Source organism: Dendrobates tinctorius, unplaced genomic scaffold, assembly GCF_039654945.1.
Source record: "Dendrobates tinctorius isolate UK_male_01 unplaced genomic scaffold, ASM3965494v1 ptg000211l, whole genome shotgun sequence".
Lineage (NCBI taxonomy): Eukaryota > Metazoa > Chordata > Amphibia > Anura > Dendrobatidae > Dendrobates > Dendrobates tinctorius.
In genome coordinates, this window is record NW_027361878.1 from 22850545 (window position 1) to 22872551 (window position 22007).

Here is a 22007-nt window from a genome sequence, read left to right on the forward strand (position 1 = left end):
TATCAATTTTGTATACAATACTACGGCATACAACTTGGGAATGGGCTCAGTGGGGATTACTTACTAATTATATAACTTGGTATGTAGCAATTGATAATTTATTATATGTATGGGGTGACCGCGCCATCTATGAGCGTCCCGTGTTTTAGAGCTGTTTTCACACTTTGGTGTTTTTTGCCTCCCCTGTATGTCTGTATATAAATAAAAGAATTTTCTATGAATTTTAAATGTAAATTATGGACTTGTTGATCGTCTTTTTTGGTCTCTTGGTGTTTACTTTCAGATGGAGTAGCAAACACTTGGTGACAAATTACTTTTAATTCTACAAGATAACTATTTTTGACTCAGGTGATATTGTTGTATTTGTGTAAAATATGGGGACATTGCGTGATTTTTAATTTATATTATAATTCATTTTTTTATGCTTTTTTTCTTTGGTGTAAATGACACGTTGGAAGTGATTTCCATTTTTTTTTTACTCATCCTCATCCTCTGGATCTTTTGTTTTGTCAAAGTTTGAGAGTCAGATAAACATTAAGGGTGCAGCCAGGCGGCCATATAAATCGGACCAAAATCAGATCGCAGTGCTCGGACTGGCGGGCGGCTCTCCCAATCCATGCATGACAGCGGCACAGAAATACACGGAGCTGCCACACTCAATTCGGGAGAGCCGCCAGCCAGTCTGTACACTGTGTTCTGATCTCAGTCTGATTTATATGTCTGCCTGACTGCGCCTTAATAGTAACATTCAAGATCTCACAAAATCTCTCAATTATTGGCCCACTGGTCATCCTACAAAAGCAACTGGACACCATTAAGGGAACTTTGTTTGAGTTCTTCTAGGTACATAACGGTAGATCCCCATCTTCATGGAACAGATCTCTATGTCAATATTGGCTGTATAAATATGATTTCAAGTCAACTGTTCATCAAGCACCAGAGATTCCGGTTTGATAAGAGGCAAATTAGCAACCACACCTGCCTGTGAACGACATACATCCTGCAGAATCAAAAGGCTGCGCATGCTGAAAACCAAAAGACTCAGGAGACCCCTTAATGCTTTACATCGTTGACTGATCCTGCCAAAATCAGTAAGTTAGTTACGATTTATCTCATGTATTATGGCCACCTTAAGTAATAAATGTGTTTTATTCACCTACATTAATGTGGCTGTGACATAAAAATGACCAAGACATCAGACATAACAGTGACGACTCAGGTTTCCTGGTTTATTGGCTAGACAAGGTCAAACCTCTCCATTGATACAACAAGAATGTGACATCACATCCAAGTCCACCACATTTACAAAGTTTTATAACAAAGACACTTTATAACGGAGGGCTGTGAGGTCAACCCGCTAACATGTGGACCCGACTGACAAATATAGGGACACAGACATTTCTTGGGACTGAAGTACAAAGTTGGGGCCACACACTCGGCACATTAGCCAAGACGAGTCACCAAAACATAGTCCAGCTTTTGGGACAAATAACGTAAAGCGTCATGATGTGCAAGACATTTGCGAAAACGGTCCCACAAGGAGTAGTGCACAAAGTGATAATGGGTGTGTAAAACTTAAAAAAATAAATAAAAATACTAGTGAAAACAAAGAAACCTCAACCAACATGACATCGGCATCAAAAAAAGACAAAATACTGTAGAAGTAATACATAACGACATTCTACCAATTTGCTGTGGGTCAAGATTTGCAACGTTTTCACGCATTTGTACCCTAAGAGAAACATACACAAGAGAAGGGTTTCTTTATGATCTAAATTTTTTTCTTTTACACTTAAGTATGTAGGGTTGGACCAGTTACAGTAGGTACATCACCCACCTGGAAAATCACCATTGGACCACTTAGGGTACATCACCCACATAGAAAATTACCATTGGACCACTTAGGGTACATCACCCACCTGGAAAATTATCAGTGACTGTGTAGTGTAGAAGAAAAACAAATAGGGAGCTGTTGGAAAATACAATGGCCAGTTTTTTGAGACAATGCGTTTCAGCACCGAACTGGTGTGTTATAATAATATAATTCCCAGAAGTGATTCATGGTGGGTGAAAATGCCAAAAGTCACAGTAAAATATGTCAACTTATCAAGGTGTTTTACTCCATAATTCTGGGGTAAAACACAATAATTAATCGGCCCCAATGTCTGAGTTTTGGAGGCCGCTGAATTTTTTCTGTCTATGACCAGGTTGATAGAACAATTGGGGCATTAAGCGTCTAAAGTTGTGTCTACACTTCGACTTTGACTGAAGTACAAGTGAAAGGTTGCAGTAATCCTCTGTTACAGCAAAGCATAATGAAACTGACCATTGAGGTACTTCGGCTACAAAAACAAGTCACAAAAAGCCAAATTATTCCTATTTTTTTCTGCCTGTTTATCGCGGTACTTTGTCGAAATGTGACCCCATTTACTTAGATTATGCTGCGATGTAGCAGTGGCATACGGTGGCTGCACAGGGTGGCCACTAAACACCAGACTAAAGGGGGTTTCATTAAATTTGGTCTGTTCAGGTACAAATTTGCTAATTAAAAATAAAACAAGCCTCTTGCCTATATAGTAAGATTGAAAATTCTATATCGACATGTGGATGCATGTAAGTCCCCAGGATAAAGAAGAGATATATGCAAATAATTAAATTAAAACTTGCATTTTTTTATTCGAAAATAATTCAAACAGATATCTAAAAAGCTGAAGAGGGAAATACATACGATGGTTATGGATAAGCTATGATAGCTTTGATATCTGCTTATTACTGCTGGGAAGATACTATGCAGGAGATAGGTTTAAAAGTGTCTTAGGATAACCCTATAATAGTATAAAATAATACATTATCTCTGCAAAGTATTTTCAAGGATTGGTAATTACCATTGGCATGTAAACACAACTCTAATGCATGTTGTCATCCATAATTATTCATTGTGAGCAATTAAATCCCTTGTGAACAATATGTTTATGATTGTACAAAGAGACAATAGTCCAATGCCTCTATGTCATGTGATTTCTATCCTCAGACAAAACAGACAGTATATTTAATAAAGTGCTAACGCATAGACTGACAAAATCATCTTTGTATACATAATAAAGTGCAAGTGCAAGATGTATATATAATGTACATGATTTGTTCTGCTATGAAGAGAAATGTAACCATATTCTACATGATAAATGGATCATCAAATACGTAAATAATAAAGTGCAAGTGCAAAAAATCATGTATAGTTGTTGTTAAAGGTCTCAAAGAAATGCTCTATACCTTAGAGTTCTTGTTTACCATAAGAGTTAATGAGGAATAAAATAATCAAAGTCCCGGGATCTCTGTGTTTCCCACACCCAGATGCCATTTCACATCACGTTTATTCCACATTAACTCCTTTGAAACAACAACTCTAAAGTATAGCATATTTCTTTGAGACCTTTAACCACAACTATACATGATTTTTTTGCACTTGCACTTTATTATTTTTATTATTTACATATTTGATGATCCATTTATCATGTGGACAACATGGTTATATATCTCTTCATAGCAGGACAAATCATGTACATTATATATACATCGTACACTTGCGCTTTATTATGTATATAAAGATTATTTTGTCAGTCTATGCATTAGCACTTTATTAAATATACTCTCTGTTGTCTGAGGAAAGAACTCATATCACATAACCTAGAAGCATGGGGTATTGTCTCCTAGCACAATCATAAAAATATTGTTTCCAAGGGACTTGGTTGCTCACAATGAATAATTGTGGCTGAAGACATGCATCAGAGTTGTGTTTATGTACCAATGGTAATTAGAAATCTCAGAGTTGCTACTTCCTATACCTCTAAGGCCTCATTCACATGTCTGTTTTTTTGCATACGAGCGCTATCCATATTTTTTGTGGATAGATCTCAGATCTACGGTATAATAGTGAATAGAATCACTCACATGTTCATGATTTTTCACGATCCAAGAGGTCTTCACAAAAACGCAGAAACATGTTCAATTTTGATGTTCGAGTGTAGGATCAAAATCGGCAATGCGAATCTATGGGTTGGTGAAAAATTTGGATGATATCCAAGTGTGGTCCAATTTTCACTGTCTCTTAGATTGGAGAAACTTTTTTCTTTTTCACACACGAGAAAGCATGACGAAACTCATACCGAACTCTGATAAAACTGATGAAAATCGCTGATGAAACTCAGTCCGTTTTTCTTGGACATGAAAAAATATGACGTGTGAATGAGGCATTAAATATACAGTATTGCAAAAGCAAAAACGTCTATACAAAATTAAGGATCAGAACCATAGTTTTCACCGGGATCCACCAACGATCAAAGAAGTCTAATATGGAGTACAGTATATGGAAGGCATATGAGCATGTGTGTTTGGATTTGCACCAGCCCACCTGTACTTCTGGGAACTCCTGTCCAAAATCCTCTGTACCCCATCTTTCATTTGCACTGATTATAAGATTAATTTATCTTCCTCTCTATTTGTTCCAAAAAAGGTTATGCCGAAAAAATCAAGTTACCTTTAGTGATTGCTGGGGATCCAACTGTTGAGAACCCAAACGATCTCAAGATCAATGCTCTGGAATAGGATTCTGCAGCAACGTGTTGAATGGAACAAAGGTGCACATGCTCGGTCCAGTCTTCATTTATTTGTTTATGGGGCTGCCGATATAACACTCAACTATTTCCAGCAGTTCCATAGACAATGAATAAAGCAGAGGTCGAGGATGAGCACGTTTGCTCCATTCAGGACTGGGCTTCAGAGCCCTGATCACCCAGCTCCCTTTTAACAAGGGTTACCATAATGTTCCAATAATACATACCCAAATACATAAATAACCGTCAGGTTCACAAATTCTCTTTGTAAAACATCCCAAATGAATCAAAATGGTTTCTCTAAAGTATATAAAACAAGTTATTTAATTTGTCAAAGGGGCATTTAGGTTCGCACGGGCGTCTACGGATTTCCAGTGTGCATGTGCCGGAAGTGGTTAGAGATAGCGATGGAGCACTCGGAGGAATTTATCTGGCGCTACATTTTGTCAGTCAGTCCAAGTCTTAATCAAAGGACTCGTATCTGTTGCCCCGAGGCTTTCGAGCTTTGCTTACTGAGCCAAACAAGTCTGAAGAGATACTGTGCAAAGTGGGTTACGGAGAAAGATTAACGCTTGCCATTTTCTAATGCTGCTAGTGTCCTCCAGACTCTTTTTAGACTATACATTTCTATCCAACTTAGGTTTTTGCATGCACCAAAGACTATAACAAAAGGCACAGCAAAAAGTGACGGATTAGGCCTCTCTGAGGATTAATCATTTCCAATATAATACAACTTACAAAGAATTAGTGTGGGCACCCGGCTCCTCCGGACCATGAAAGGGACAGAATCTACCGTTACCGCTATCCTTTCTTCATGGGTTCTTCTGCCATATCAGAAACAAGGCCCGCTGCTGATTCCAGAAAATCCACTTAATAGACTGTCTTTTATTTACTGAGGATAAAGCCTAAGACTGGGAATAAAGAAGCACAATGTATAACTTCCAAAAATAAGGGTGTACTGACTTATGTCAAATATGATCCCAGCTATGGAGCAGAAGCCTAATGTGGTGAAGCAGTCAGGCACAGAGCACGACTATAAAGATTCTGGAATGACTACCAGGTTCTTCAGAGAGTCTAGATTGTCTAGAATTTGTCTGAGACCTCCAGTGTGCGTTATAGGTGATAACGTAGGGAAAGATGGATGTACCCCATTCTTATGACGAAGATAAGGACTTTGGAACAAGATAAAGTTTGTGATGATATCAATACGAGTGACCAGGGCTGACATCAGCACCTGGCAAAAATGAGATCCACTGCACCACATGTGGACCATTACTGCCCTGCCTGTAGCATAATCTCTCAACAAGTATTGGCACCCAAACATGCAAAATGTTGCAGGTTTTCCCCTCACCCCATGAATTAGCAAACTCACTGCTGTGCCTAAGCAGGGGGCCAGAGCCTACCTAACAATCAGGAGGACTTCTCCTTTACCCATACATGTTGGTACATCAATTTCATGGTTTCTCAAAGGGCCGTTTCCAACACTGGTGCCATGTTCCCCTACTTCAATCTTTAGCGGCACTGACAACAGCCAACACCGAAGGACAACCAATACGATGGGGAGAGTATAGCACAAGCCACATGGGAACATCACAGGGTCTTACAAAGAGGCCACAGACATTAGGTCAGTACCGATCCTTCAGATTACAATGGGGGACATATGAGTTTAGTGCCAAAGGGCCCACAGGGACCGGGAGCCTCCCCTGGGTTTGACATGGTGGTTACATTGATGTCACCCTGTAAAGGATTAATGATCACAGCTTTTGCAGAATGTATATATCAATATATTGATCTTTAGTTATCGTGTATTTAATTAGATATCACATACTTATTTCTAATCGCCATTTTTAAAATATTTGCTAACCTCGATGGCGGGTTGTTGGCATGTGACTGTACATACCATCTTAACGATGACCGTATAAATGACATGGGTGCACTTGGCATGGACGACGGCAGCTACAATATAGACGCCATACTGTTACAGCAAATACAGGAGGGATACAGTATCTAATGAAGACAGCCCCTGTCCACATCCCCAAATAGGATGTACAGACCAAACAGAAGGGGACCTAAAAGAACGAACATATCGTTTGCCAGCTCACCATCGAAAATGAATGAAGTCCAGTATGACCAGAACCACAATCTGACCAGACATGAAGAGATGCAATGGAAAAAAAGGAATTGTTCCAGCTCCTGGGTAAAAATTCCACTTTATTTTAATATTTTAAAATTAATTTAAAAAAAAACCAGCATGGCGGAGAGAAAAGAAAAGCTAAGCGTTTCGAACAAATACATAGCGGATAGGGGATAGCGTTTGAAACGCTTCTTTTCTTGCCAAATTTAAATACATTTTAAAATATTCAAATAAAGAGGAATTTTTACCCAGGAGCTGGAACAATCCTTTTTTATACAGGGCTGCTTAAACCAAAATAGAAATCCACTCTTTAAAGACGACCATACAAATTAGATGGCTATCGACTGAACAATGCTCCGACCTACAGCCATCTCAGCCGACTCTCCCAAACACAAGAGCACTCGCTTGGCCACGTTCATGTGTTCTCTATGAGAAAGCTGTAGTCTAACAAGGCTAAATCGGTGGCTTATCTCCGAAATACAGAAAAAAAATACATTACTGCCCCCAGTGGTCCCTACTGGTACTGTAGTGATGAGGTGTCGATCATCAGTCAAGTGACCACTGCAGCCAGTTACCAAACTTCCACACTACAGCGATCATCACAATGGGTGGCACTAAAGCAGGCGGATGACTGCCAACAACCCTATACAGCTGCATCATGTAAAGGACCCCGAAAGAAGGTTACAAGAACTAAAAAAAATAATATATCTAAAAAATCATACCATAAAGAAAAGCATGGAGCATCATCCCCAGCACTATTACAGTGGCCATTATTCATGTGATGCCCCCTTCCTAGGGGTAGATATTTAATTTTACCGGGGTGGGGGGTTGATGATTAGGTAGTTTCTGGACATTTTTAGGAATACACAAAGCAAATATACATTCAATTGTTAGAGTTTTCCAAAGAGATGTATTGCACAGATGAGCCGTGTAGCCCACACTCCACACACGGGTAATCACATGTAACACATATACCGTAGTGTAGCACCACGAAGATCAACATTTAGACCGCACTCGCCACTGATTCTAGACGTCTCTAAGAGCGGACTTTTATTCTACACTCACATCCTGGAAATCAAACACAATACCCTCGAGAAATGACGCACCCTAGACAGCACCATTAAACATGTCACATACGTGTTGTATGTACATCGTAACGTACCGAACACACATACACATTGTTTATAAAGGTTATACAGTGAGTTAACGTGCAAAGAACTCACAGAGGACAATCATATTGACACAGTGGCAAATATTCCCGCAACGTTTTCATTGCCTTCTACTAATCTCTTCCATCGCTAATTCTGCTGCCCAATCCTACAGTAGGTAATCACCTTTTAGTCCATCTCCATACAATTTAGTGCAAATTTAATATTCCCATATTGCAATAGAAATTTATATTTTTTTTTTCAAAAGTTTTGACATTCCGGTGCTTACTGCCCATGTTAAAATTTTTCAACAGAAAACTAAACATTTTTAAAGGGAATGTGTCATCAGAAAATGACCTACTGCCTAAATCAGTTTTTTTTATTATTGAAAATGTATTTTTTTTTATAATTTCTGGATAATTTAATTTGTATTTTTCATATCATGATCTATATTAAAGTAAAAAATCTTGCAGGTTTCATGTTGGCCGCTGGAGCTATTCTAGACTCAAACTTCACGTTATTTTAGGAAATTCACATATATATTAGCAGCAATAGACTGACTCCGCCCCTATCTACTGCATTGAAGCATCTAATGAGAGTGTACAAAGGTCATTTTGAAGAGATGGCGAGCTGTGTTATCAGCTGTTTATAGAAATGTTATCTGCCATTGTAATTCTGTCTGCGTCGATAATGAGACTTCTGAAAAGTCCTCTGTTAAGAACAGGCAGTATGAGTCTCAAATAACTCTAGTGGCCAGTATGAAAATTGCAAGATTTCCAATTATTATTATTTATTTTTTTAAAAGGAACTTATCATCTAGGAAAATGCTATTTACCTGCAGATATGTGGTCAATTGTAGGTAAATAGCATTACGATACTGTCCTAATTACTAAGCCACTGACACTTTGATTGACAGCTCAATGTGCAGCGAATCTGAGCAAAGCAAGCTATTAATTGAAGTGATTGAGTAGAGTGAAACGCACTGTGAGAAGTGATTGTAGCTGGGGGCGCTCACACCTCTATCACTGAAAGCCGTCGGCTCCTGGGAGGAAATAAGTTCATTTTCTCCAGCGGCCGCACAGCATTATAACACTATTTTCCTACAGGAGAAAACAATCTTTAATGTTGCATTTCAGCAAAATAACGTTTTGCTCTCCTATAGACCTTCTTTAGATGGATTGCCCTATAGAGGGTAAAGAGAGTACGGATCAGGCAGGCATGCTCGGACCCCTGGTTCCCTTCCTGTGCACCCACTGATACGGAGTGATGTGTACCCTTTACACCACTATTTTCCTACAGATTACTGCAGGTCAATAGCATTTTCCAAGGGTTCCTTTAATATAGATTGTGATAGGAACAAAAACGGCAAAAATGTTTTAAAAAATACATTTAACACAAAAATGTGATTTAAACAATAGGTCCTTAAACAATAGTTACTTTATCCTGAGATTGTTTGGACACTCCTAACTTAACTTCCATTATCAGTTATTTCGCTTCTAAGGGTACCTTAACATGGGCAGATTTTCTACCCGAAATGAGTGCCCATTGACTACACAGCAAATTGACACCGCGCAAAGCGTATGGGGAAGAACAGTCGTAACAATAGTATTGATCGTTTGACCCCATCATGTCGGGATCAGCCAACAAACAAGCTCCTTTGTTAGCAGATCGCTGAGCGTAGATAGTTCACAACGAGCATCCCTGCGAATGACCATTTTGCCGATCATCAGCCCATGTAAGAGGGTTTTAAATAAGTTGTCATTGACTCATCAGAAGGTTGTAGGAACCTGGACGCAGAATTGTAATTATTTAGTCCAACATTTCTCTGATTCCATGGCACTTCCTTACAAAGGAAGACCCCATTTTGTCCAGAATGGACAATGGAAGCCCTGGATGTGGTCTTTATTTTATTTATTTTTTTCCATTTTGTGTCAATTCAATAGCCAAGAAACAGAAAACACGAAGCTTTCACTGTCTTTTGAGAGTAATTTCTTCGCCAACTGCTCCTGGCAGTGGAATAACATTTCTAGATGTGGCAGTATATATTCCGATGAGAGAGTTCTTATTTATAGTCTCACGCAGTCAGAAAAATTCCAGAAACGGTAATAGTTGTCCAAACTGTCCAGAAAATAACAGTGCTCTCCAAAATTGTGTTGGTCGTGGACATGGCAGAACAATTACATTTTATTTTTACCCTCAGAGGTTCGATTGACAAAATTGTCCTAGTGTTGAGATGGGGGAAAACCTGGGAAGACAACATCGTGAAGAGCAGTGATATGTCGCTGAAGGCTAATATAGTTATCTGTCCTCTCACTTGTGCAATATATTTTTGAGATGTGTGAGAAGTTAAAAAGCCATATAGAAATTGACCCAAAAAAAGATCCAGGGAAGACAAACCTCAAAGAAGGACGAAGAGTCTTTAAAAACCAGGTATGTGACAATAGGCTTCCAGTGATGCCAGTAAGATGTAGACCAACCACAACCCAACAAATATAAGGGAAGTCAGGATTTTGGGTAGCCGTGGACCCCCGAGCTCTCCTCCTACTGGTGGCCGTCTTCGATAGAGGAGAGCACAGAGGCAGACAACCGAGAGACCGGTGAATAAGGTGACAGAAAATGCAAGGCTGCCGGGGGCCACATGGAAAGTTTTGCCCTTTCCGGCCCAAAATATAGAAGCAATGCTCCACGCAACACCTAAGCCCAAGAACACATTGACTGCATTGCTACCTGTCACGTTACCAATGGAGGCATCAGCATGAGGGTCTTGGACTGCTGCCACTTTACTTGCAAATGTGTCTAAAGGAAGAAAAAAAAAAGAAAGACATGAATGCACTATGCGGAAACCAGGAAAAAGTTTACATGCATGTTCGCTTGATTAGCGTTTTTCTAATTTTTTATCTATATGTAAGTTTTCCAAGTTATAAATTATTTGTTGATTTTTAGCAACATTTATCATAATAGAAGAAAATGCAAAATAGCCTATTAACAAAGACATAAATCCATATTTATTATCTAGGTTGGTGGTCAAGGTGTTGCTGTATGGGGTGCAGAGGTAGCAGTCCTTGTCCCTAAAGTGGTGCATTATCCACATACGTAGACTTCAGTATTAGAAAAGCTCCCATAAGCATTGATTTGGCCAGCAGCCTAAGGTGTAAGTGGGCTACCTGACAGATGATGTCGGGAGAGAGAAGGATTGGCATGTTGTAATTCCAAGAACCGAGCCTTTTATTCTGCATGCAAACAAGCCTCTGCCAGAGGGATATGGCAGCAGCTTTCTGTGCTGGGAATGCCTGTGTATGGTGGAGTTGGGAGAGATAGCTTTCAGCCAAATTATCATTCAATTAACAGCTATTTAATTTTTATGTGGGCCTTAAAGGGGTTGTCCAGCCTTCGGCTATAAGGTTGCAGTCTCTGAGGCAGCAGACATGGGAATCCTTATATTGTGTATACTGTGTGCTGTGAAGAGGGCGGTCATGTGACTGCAAGTGTGCAATTTTTATACTTCTGGCCACATTCCGACTAGACGAGTCCAGCCTCACTCAATTCACTTGCTTAGACCGAGGCTGTGCATGTCTAGTAGGCACGTACAGTAAAAGCATGGAGCATGCAACTCTCATATTTGTGGTCATGCAACCGCCGGCACCGGGGAATCCTGACAGCGCTCAATGGTGATTCACAGACTTGTAGCCTAAGGCCAGACAACCCCTTTAAGTGGCACATGATAGTAAAGGCCCCGTCACACATAGCAAGATCGCTAGCGAGATCGCTGATTTTGTGACGTCACAGCGATCTCGCCAGCGTCATCGCTCTGTGTGACATACATCAGCAACCGGCCCCCCCCGCCGGGTATCGCTGATCGTGCAGGATCGTCCTGGGCCATTTTTTGATCATTGGTCTCCCGCTGGCCAGCACGCATCGCTGCGTGTGGCAGCGAGAGACCAGCGATCAGCGGGCTGCACGCTGGTATCTAAGGTAAACAGCGGGTTTCTAAGAGCCGCACGGCTCTTAGATACCCGCTGTTTACCTTAGATACCAGCTTGCTCGCTGGTCCTGATCTCTGGAGGGGCTGTCTATGTGACAGGTCACCAGCGATCAGCCTAACGATTGCTGGGATCGCTAGGACATTGTTGTGTGTAACGGGGCCCTTAGTTTAGCTGGTGAGACTAGATACATTCAAGGAATATATTACAAAGCCTTCAAGTTTGTAAGTGCATTAAAGAAGCACTCCTCCCATCAAAGTTTTTATCCTCTCATATAGGGTATAGAGTCCAGATCACATGATGTTATTATCCCCTATGCTCCTTGGTCAGACCTCATCTGGAATACGGTGTCCAGTTCTGGGCACCACATTTTAATAAAGGCATTGAAAAACTGGAGCAAGTTCAGAGAAGAGGTACCAGGATGGTAAGCGGACTGCAAAGTATGTTCTACAAGGAACAGTTAAAGGATCTGGGAATGTTTGGCTTGCAAAAAAGACTGAGAGGAGACTTAATAGCTGTCTACAAATATCTGAAGGGCTGTCACAGTGTAGAGGGATCATAATTATTCTCATTTGCACATGGAAACATGAGAAACAATGGAATGAAACTGAAAGGGAGAAGATACAGATTATATATTACATCTTTTTTTTGACAGTGAAGGAGATCAATGAGTGGAACAGGCTGCCATGAGAGGTGGTGAGTTCTCCTTCAATGGAAGTCTTCAAACAGAGACTGGACAGACATCTGTCTGAGATGGTTTAGTGACTCCTGCATGGAGCAGAGGGTTGGACACGATGACCCTGGAGGTCCCTGCCAACTCTAACATTCTATGATATGAAGTCGATAAACATTTTGATGGGAGTGCTTTTTAAAAAAAAAGTCAAGAAAGAACTCTATTATGATTATATTCAGAACAAGAAACAGCTTCATTGTCCCGGGAAAGATTTGAATAGGGTAAGTTTCAGTCTATATTAGTTCAGGATATAATTGAAAATGTTTCTCATGTTTGCAAAATCTGCTCACAAATAAATGAAAAAAATGATATCGCCTGATATAGATTGAAACTCACCCTATTCAAGTCTTATCCAGAATGATGAAAGGAGCAGAGAAATGCAAAAATCTTCATCCTACATTAATTCCAACCAGAGATATGAGTGTTCATTCGATATGATTTTTTTATTTGTTAACAGAAATTAAAAATTAAATTAAATCTAAAAATTGGAAAAAGTTAGTATTTGGGCATAGCCATGATGTAAGAGCTTCCGTTGCAAATTTTATAGTGTCCATAATTTTATTACTGTCTGGTAAAATGCTGGATATCGCAACGCCTAAATCGGTGGAACTCATTAAAGTCAATGCGGTCCATCGGGAGACGTTTTTGACATGTTAGTGCTGCAGTACTGTCATTATCACTGGATTTATGTTCCTATACCACAACAGAGATACGGAAACATTAGAGGTGAAGTGAACGGAGCCAATGCCGTCTGCCTAGACTATGACCATGTAGGAACGGCAACAAAGGAGACAATGTTCAAATCAATTGCAGCCTTTGGATGATATGCAAATTGGACCACAAATACAATGTTATACAAGATATATTCATTCATATTATAACTATAAATGGCATCCCCCCCAAAAACAATCAAACAATATAACCTACTTTACAGAGCAGTCCATACCTGGTACAGATGTACCCAAGGCTACAAAGACCACAGCAGTGACGGAGTCTTTGAGGCCAACTGTGCAGCCAAAGTGTGCAGCCAGGTCACCAGTGACAGCAGTGAGGATTCCAATGATGCAGATGGAGACCAGAAAGCAGGCCCAGCCGCCCCAGTATTCAGTGGGGGGCACAAAGGCAAAGAGCACCTTCCAGAAGACGGTCAGGAAATGCATGATGTAGTCACAGCAACTGGGTAGCCCTTCCTCACTGCTCTCCTCATCATCATCATCTCCTGCCCAGGATGGAACATGCAGAAAGGGTTTTGGGGGGGGGGGAGGTTGGAAGAAGAGGGCAGCGCCAAAGCAAGGAACAGAGGCAAAATGAGCAAAAAGATTTATAAACAGATTGGATAAAGAAAAGGTGGTGGTGATAGAATGATTAAAGGAGGAATATCAGGTTGAAGAATGGATAAAAAAAAAATAAAACAATTGTGGGATATGGTAGCATGCCAGCAGAGAGGGCACGTGGGGAGAGGGGGGAAGCAGTGTTAGTGGTGTGGAGAAATGTGCAAAAGCAATTCTGCATGTAAATTATGTGTGCAAAAAGTCGTGAGCATTTTGGGGTTAGTGTGCGATATATATAACTATAAGTGTGTGACAGTGCAGGCGTAAGCATGAGACTAAATGTAAAGACTTACTGTGTTTTTGGGAAAGCTACGGACATTGGAGATGACTGTGCGGAGAGTGATCATTGTGCAGGATGTGACCATCTCACCTGCGCTGACCGTGACTGCGCTCACAAACTGCTCCCTCCAACTGCTGCTCCCGACCACCAAAGCCAAGTTCGCTTTTTTGATCAGCTTGTCCACAGTGCTCTATATATATAAAACGAAAAGAGGGACGAGGTTGACGAACCACAGGCTGTAAGTATGAAGATGTTGACACCGCAGGAAAGGAAATGATAAGAAAAGAGCATGCTGAGAAAATTGAGGCAGATTGAAGAACATGGGGAGAACGGATAACATAAGATTAGGTTGACGGCACTGAAAAATATAAGACGAGTACTGAACAGAGACTTAGGTCATACTCGAAGAGTGAGGGAGGGTTGAAGAAATAGAGTGATAAATGACTAGATGTGCACATTTACAAATGTTACAGCATTTTTATCACGGGAACGTTTCCTAATCATTGAACATACATTGACTGTTACCTTATAGTATTTTCAAGAAAAGATTTGCACCAAGAGAAGATTCTGAATGAATCTATATGGCTTAAACAGGACCTGTCACTAGGTCAAAAGTGGCCAGTTTTTCCTTTTATTTTTGTTTCACTGAGTATTTCATTTTTTGTATTTTTCAAATCGGCCATACGGTCCTAGATATATGGGCCTTATCACTTTGGTACTAATTTTTTATCATTCTCACAAAGGGGAGTGGCTCACAGGATCCTCATGGGCGTGTCTTTAGTCGGCTCTGTGATGAAAACTAGTGAGCCACGCCACCTTGTAAAGAGATTAACAGCAAAGCCACATAGAATTTACCTGCCAAGATCACAAAAACTTATGCACTCATAATATGCAGCAAGCCCTCTTTGATGAAGGTGGAGGCAACTCAGTTGCAAACTTCTGATGAGACAACCACTCACAGCCTACCAATTTATGGAGTCAGTGATTGCTTAGCATTGAGACTGCACACAAATAAGGCTTGTACAGGGCACCAGTCACACAGATGGAGTGCACAGTGTCTGGCTTACAGCTTAGTAGTGAGGCCCATACTATTAGATTAGGTGGGCTGCCTAACAATATATGAATGCACCCCACCAGGACAGACACCCTAGTTTACAAATGTGAAGAATATAGGAGATATAATTTATGTCAATCATTTCTATCCTATTTGGCATGGGATTATAAAACACCCTCCCTTTGCGCAGCAGAAACAGGAAACCTGGCTCAGCAGGTCGTCCAGCATTCTCAAAGCCTCATGGAGCAAGCTGGCACCTAGCTCAGCAGGTGGCCAAGCCTCAAAAGTCTGTGAGTGACAGATCTCACACCTTGAGCCAGCTAAGCTCATGATAAAGGCTTGCTTGCAATACAGAGTCATGCTGAATCAAAGCTGCCAAAGAAACCTTCTAGAATCATAATTTCATAAGAAATTATGGAGACACTATATGTCCTAGCCATACATCATGTAAATTTCTGAGATCCCCAGAACATGGCGAACACCTTCCAGGGTCTCGATCCGTTCTAGCACCCCTGGGTGGTAAGTTACGTAGAATGGCTAATAGGAACCAGGTAACAAAGTCATGTTTAGTCTCAACGCTTAGCAGGGGCCTGACCAGATCCAATGGCATCAAAACTGTCTCCCAGGACCGTCCATTAATGAGTTATGACCCATCTTAGGTTTTGGTGTTTTAGCTGCTAGATGCAAGCAGAAGGGGATTTAGTTCCCGCTCAGGTGGCAAGAGGGAGTGAACCAAAAGGGTTAAAATGCTCCTGTAAAGCTTGGCCTACCGTTTTTTCGGGGGAGGTCACGACACATATCTTGTGGTGAGAAGTCAAGGAACAGAGAGGCTCCCATGTGGCAACCCCTCCCTCACAAGCCAGGCCTTCCATCTTAGGCCTGTTTCACACTTCAGTTTTTGTCCATCAGTCAAGATCCGCCGTTTTGCAAAAAAAAGGTTCCGCCATTTTGCTTGGCGGATCCGTTTTTTTCCCCATTGAGTTGCATTACTGGCGGATCTTGATGGATGGCCATCCGTTGGATCCGTTTTTTTGCGGATCCGCCAAAATTTTGCCGTCCGCCGACATGCCCGAACGGAGCATGTAACGTTTTTTCGGGCGACAGGATCTGCACTTCACACTGCGCATGCCCGAAAGACTTCACTCAGCCGGAAATTTAACCCTAAAGTCTGTTCTGGCGGCTGGAAAAAATTCTCTCACTCTCTCTCTCGTTCCTTTAAAATTCTTCATTCATCGGATCCGTCAAAAAAACGGTCCGGTGGCATCCGTTCACATCAGTTTAGCAACAGATCCGCTTTCCGCCATTTTGGCGGATTTTAACTGACACAAAAAACTGAAGTGTGAAACAGGCCTTACTGGTAACTGACTCTTATATTCTACATACTTTGTACTACCAGTATTTGTGTTTGCATATCTGACCATTGCATATATAACCATTGTGCATATAGTGTATTGTCTGGTGTGCCCTTAAGGTGATTAAATAAATAATTTAACCTTGGGCTGCTCTTTTATCTCAATCCACGAAAAACACATGTTCTTGTTCTCAGCTTAACTTTCCATGCTACCGGGGCTGGTTTCTGGCCCAATATAATTCCGTTAATGGACCAGGCTTATAGCTAACAGTGCCCTATTCAAGCCTTGAACTGGTCGGTTGTGATTGGTTATTATCTCATCATCTCACTAAATAAAAATACCCATATTGCTTGAACTGACAGATTTTATAAAAACAAAAAACTTAATAATCAGAGAAGTAGTGGGAATTAATTAAGAACAAAACCTGGCCTCTTTTGACCTAGTGACAGGTCCTCTTTACAGTTAGACTGGTCTGTCAAAGTAACATAGGATCTTCTAGAGGGTTCAGGGTATGACATAATGATGGCCCACAAAGGTACAACAGAAGACAACCCCCTTAGACTTTGGAGATTAGTACTTGCCATCAAGCTTTATATGTTAAAGGCTGATTCACAAATAATTTATTATTGACCTTATGGATTATCTGTGTGCAAGTACAGTATAGCCATTATAATAAAATTTAAAGACGATCTTTATCTGGTGTGAATGCCGCTGTTTTCCTGAATCCGGTGTTGTTTTTCTTTTGTTCCTCCGCCCCTCTGTTCCTGAGATATGGCCTCCTCTTTCTTGTATATAAATCCAGTCTTGCTAGCCAATGGGGTGTGGTTTTCAACTCTTCTCTGTGTAATCTTTAAGAAGATCACACCCCCTTGAGAATCAAGACTAGACTTATATACAAGGAAGAGGAGGCAATATCTCAGGACAGGAGAGCCTCAGGAACAAAAGAAAAATAACTCCAGAATCAGGGGAAAAGCGGCATTTAAACCATGAAAAACAATTACATATCAATAGCAATACAAATGGAGATTCAGTGGCGCTTGTGTATGAGTGTAATTCCAGCAGCAAACACTAAGACACCTGTCACAAGGGTGTCAAAGAAATAAGGTAAAATAACTAATAATATTAGTGTGCGCTTGGAACACTCAAAGAAGAGGGAAATCTAAATTGGGTGGTTATAGAAAAAAAAAAAAAAAAGTCAACACATAGCCTATTAAGTTAATTGGGTTAAACTTGCCTAAGCGGCGGGACTGCTTAAATAATCCTCCTGTGGTGGGGGGGACCATCCCTGAGGAAGAAGACAGTTAGTCTTTGAAACATGTTGGAAAGTCCATTGGTCCCCGTCGCAACCACCAGCAAGTGAAACTGACGTGGTCATGTGTTGACTCACATCACGAAGGTCCTGTATACCTGGAGCAGCTCACAGACGGCGGGAGCACGAGAGGCCGCTCACGTCTGCTCCACAGCTGGAGGTACACTGACAGGAGGCTGCCACCGGCCGGGGCAGGCCCTGTAACTCGTCTATACCCCAGTGTACAAACCCCCCCTCCTTTTCCAAGCGCTGGAGCAAAAAGCGCTATTTTAACTTGCACCGCTTACTGGAGTGAGGACTTCGCATCGCATTATCTTTACAGGTACCGCTCTCTGACTTGTGCATTTACTATTGCGGCTTCTCTGCACAGCCGTTCACAGGCTGCAATTTGACTTTGACTTTTTTTTTTTTTTATTTCTATAACCACCCAATTTAGATTTCCCTCTTCTTTGAGTGTTCCAAGCGCACACTAATATTATTAGTTATTTTACATATCAATAGCAATTGACAGATCCTCTTTAAAGTGAGATGTGCATGTTCTGTGGTGGGTCAAGGCTCAGCTCTCAGCCCAACTGACAAATCAAGAAGAAATATGGAGCCATGCGTGCCCGGTCTGACATTAGGCTGTTGACTTCTGCTATCAGCAATTATCTAATGTCGCCGTCCATTCTATCCTTAGGGTGCACTCTTTTCTTTTCTTCTCAATCGCACCTTGAACTCATATGATTCTTCTATTATGATTTCCATCTTGCGATGTTCTCCCAGACTGGGACTTCCTGCAATCTCCTCACCACTTTTGGTACACACCACCCATTTTCCACCTGTCTCACCTACGTGGAAAACATCACAGGTTAAACCACAATACATTTTATTGGCGCTGACAAATAGAGTTACTGCACGAGAATACATGCTGGGCAAGTCATTGCTTTGCAACCATAAACTTATGGGGGTATTTTAACGGAGTGATCAGACCGTAGTGAACGGACTGCCCGGCGGCTCTCCTGACTCAAGCGTGACAGCTGCATAGATATACAAGAAGCTGTCATACTCGGGTCAGGAGTGCCGCCGGCCAGTCCGATCTCGATTTGATGTATACGGCCATCTTACTGTACTCTATGATGAAGTTATCACCTATCCTCTACCTCTTAGATAAATGGGTGTCCAACCACTTATTGCCTAAATGAAGGACTTCTGTCCCCCCGTTTGAATGGAGCAGGGGTCAGGCATTGTGCATTGTCACTCCACTCATTCTCAACTAGTTTAATGATTCAGATTTATCACACGCATTCTCATATAGACACATACAGAATAAACATCGTCCGACAGAGTAAAACAGCTGATCTTCTTGGAGAACTCGTCTGTAGCCACCAGGAAAGGAAGAGAGGGATGTTTAATACTTAAATTTTGCCATTAGTGATATTAAGAAAGTGTAGTTCATATCAAAATGGCATAATAATAATCATCATATTTCTCTACTTCTTATTTTTAGCCTCTGTTAGGCCTCATGCACATGGCGCTGCTTTATGTGGGTGGTTGTGTGGTCATTTATGAAAGAATACTCTGTATCCTGGTGTCAGAAAGAAGATAGCTCGAAGGTCTTTCAGAAGCTGGCAGCTCATAAAGGCTACCTTAGACAGACTCGGAGATAGGAACTCCATCTAGAAGGTTCCAGAAGAATCTCGGCCTTAACCCTTTACCTTTTATATACAGAGATTTTATAATGGGGTCCCTGGGGTTGGGTCCACGGGGTAGCTGCTGGATGGAGAAGTGAGCTTAAGACAAGGATAGTCAAACTAGCAGGATTAGTAAAAGAAGGGACAAAATAAAAACAAAATACCGTGCTCAAAGGAATACCCAGGATTGGATATCAGGAGGACAGTCAAAAAGCAAGATGAGACAAGCTAAGGTCAGATCAGGGAGGATCATGAAGATGTAGTCAGGGTCACAAGCTGGATTAAGAAAAAGGTCAGTATAACTGAAGAAGAGCATCAGAGTACAATAATTAGCAGGTTAACTATATTGTGGTACTGCTCAATTGCCCACAACAGGGAGCAGCCCAATCCCATTGACGTGCTAGACAGCACACACCCATTCTGCCTGACTGGATGCCGCCACAAGTCCCAGCTACACCAATATCCCTGGCTGGACGGCAGTTGTGCAATCCAGTAGTTTTGGCCATGATGACATGTCCCCCATCACCAACAGCACCTGCAAAGTGAATACCGAGGTGCCTCGTGGCAAGAGTAGATGTCGGTGGTGCAGGTACAGGGATGTAACAATGGCAAAAGTATTCATTGATAAAGAATCCTTCAGCAAAAAACTTTGTCCACTTTTGTTTAAAATTGGAGGTATATGAAGGAAATGTAGAGCCCCACAATAGTCAGTGAATGCGCCATTATGGCTCCCGACAACTTGATTACGGTACATAGCATAAGTATTGAAATTAGCTTAAGTCTAGTTACACACATCCATGAAATAACCACTGATCAGATCAAAAGACCTGACCTGACCGATGGATCTTATGACCTGACCCAGCTGCATCATAAATGCCTATGAAGCAGTCAACTTGGGGTGGGAGACCCGGTGGTCAGGCCAATCCAAGCACGCTCCATATTTCACAGATATGTGAAACCGGCATGGTTTCTCACCAATAGTTTTTCTTCCTCCACCTAAATCACTGTTTAATTCCCACTAATTTACGAATTACCCTTCTTATTTTACCTCCTCTCTGCATTTCCGGTTCTCCAAGTTCAATGAAGAAGTTCTTGTTTTTTTCATATTCTTCATCATCAATGATCTGTATCTCAATATACCTCCTGGAAGAAGATATGTAGTCAGTGTATCGGGCATGTGGACCATAAATCATGTAAATTCACTTCATGCGTTAGGAATTCAACATATGAAGATTTTAGAACAATAAGCCATTGAATTCTAAATTCAGCAAAATTACTCCAGGGGTGATACAATACTGTGCACCACTGATTACTACGAGCAACCAAACACGTCTCTAATGTAAGAAGAGCCAGATATAACAGATACAGATTAAGGTCTAATGTAATCTAGTTTATTGTTCTTCATGGGTAAAACCTATCGCACCATAATGATGAGGATGGATGAAGAATTAACCTGTCCCCACCACAACAATACGATAAATATGATATAACTGAGAATCCTTCATCGGGGCCGAGCAGTAGACTGTGACAAAGAGAATAGAAAACAATTATTGCCTAAAAGGCAGCACAACCATAAAAGAGAGTATGTAATGCAGGAAAAATCATCATTTCTACCCATTCCACAAACCTTAATGCTCCGCTATATATGTGCATCCGGACCATTGCATTTCTTAAAAGGAAAATAAATTTTTTTACACGCACTGGCCATGGCGGTGAAAGATTGGCTGACCCAGTGGCAATTACATGGCTAGGAAAGGGATTATGGAGACCAGTAGGGGATCGGGCAGCATTCGAAGAGGAGTGATGAAAGCAGTATGCTTTTTACAGTATTTTTTAAGGTCGGCTGCATTACTTTTTTTTATAAAGAATTTTAAAGGCGAAAAAGCTTGTTACATTATTTTTAATAATCAACAGGGCAAAACCCTCTAAATAAATGACATAGCACAACTGAAAAAGGCACATAAACTATATGCACAAAAGTATTGGGACACATCTCTTAATTAAGTATCTTTCATTTTGTCCCATTACCCCCGGCGAGTAGTATCTGGTCCTTCATCTCCGGTGTATAATATCCGGCCCCCCACCATACCGCCAGCCTTTACTACCATGTGACAGAACGGCTGGTGGTGCAGATGTAGGAGGAGAGACCTCCGCCGAGTACCCGGGCCGGAACCGAGGGGACCGTCTTCCAGGTTCCTGGGGTATCTGTTTCCAGGGAGCAGAGCTAGGGGATGGACTGCTGAGACTAACAGGGCAGTTGGAGGAGGAGTCCAGAGAAGAGGGGTGGAGAGGGCCAAACTGTGTGCGTCAGCAGAACGAGGGAGAAGGAGGTGGAGACTTGGGGAGGGCCAGAGAGAGAGAGCCACGAGCAGCTTCCAGAGAGGAGAACAGCGACAGGAGGGA

General features: G+C 41.3%; 1 protein-coding gene across 4 annotated transcripts in view; it reads right to left on the minus strand.

Annotated features, from left to right (window-relative positions):
* Positions 1–7781: 7781 nt before the first annotated feature.
* LOC141058363 (sodium/calcium exchanger 1-like) overlaps positions 7782–22007 on the minus strand; it is a 95117-nt gene continuing 80891 nt past the window's right edge. For 3 of the 4 annotated variants that reach the window (XM_073554604.1, XM_073554606.1, XM_073554603.1), the window contains 5 exons: positions 20653–20747; positions 18643–18761; positions 14307–14406; positions 13552–13824; positions 7782–10688 (listed from right to left, as the gene is read on the minus strand). In XM_073554604.1, coding sequence (XP_073410705.1) covers positions 10312–10688; positions 13552–13824; positions 14307–14406; positions 18643–18761; positions 20653–20747 — 964 coding nt within the window. In that variant the 3' untranslated portion in view covers positions 7782–10311. The remainder of the gene's footprint in view (positions 10689–13551; positions 13825–14306; positions 14407–18642; positions 18762–20652; positions 20748–22007) is intronic. The other variant, XM_073554605.1, reaches the window with a different exon arrangement.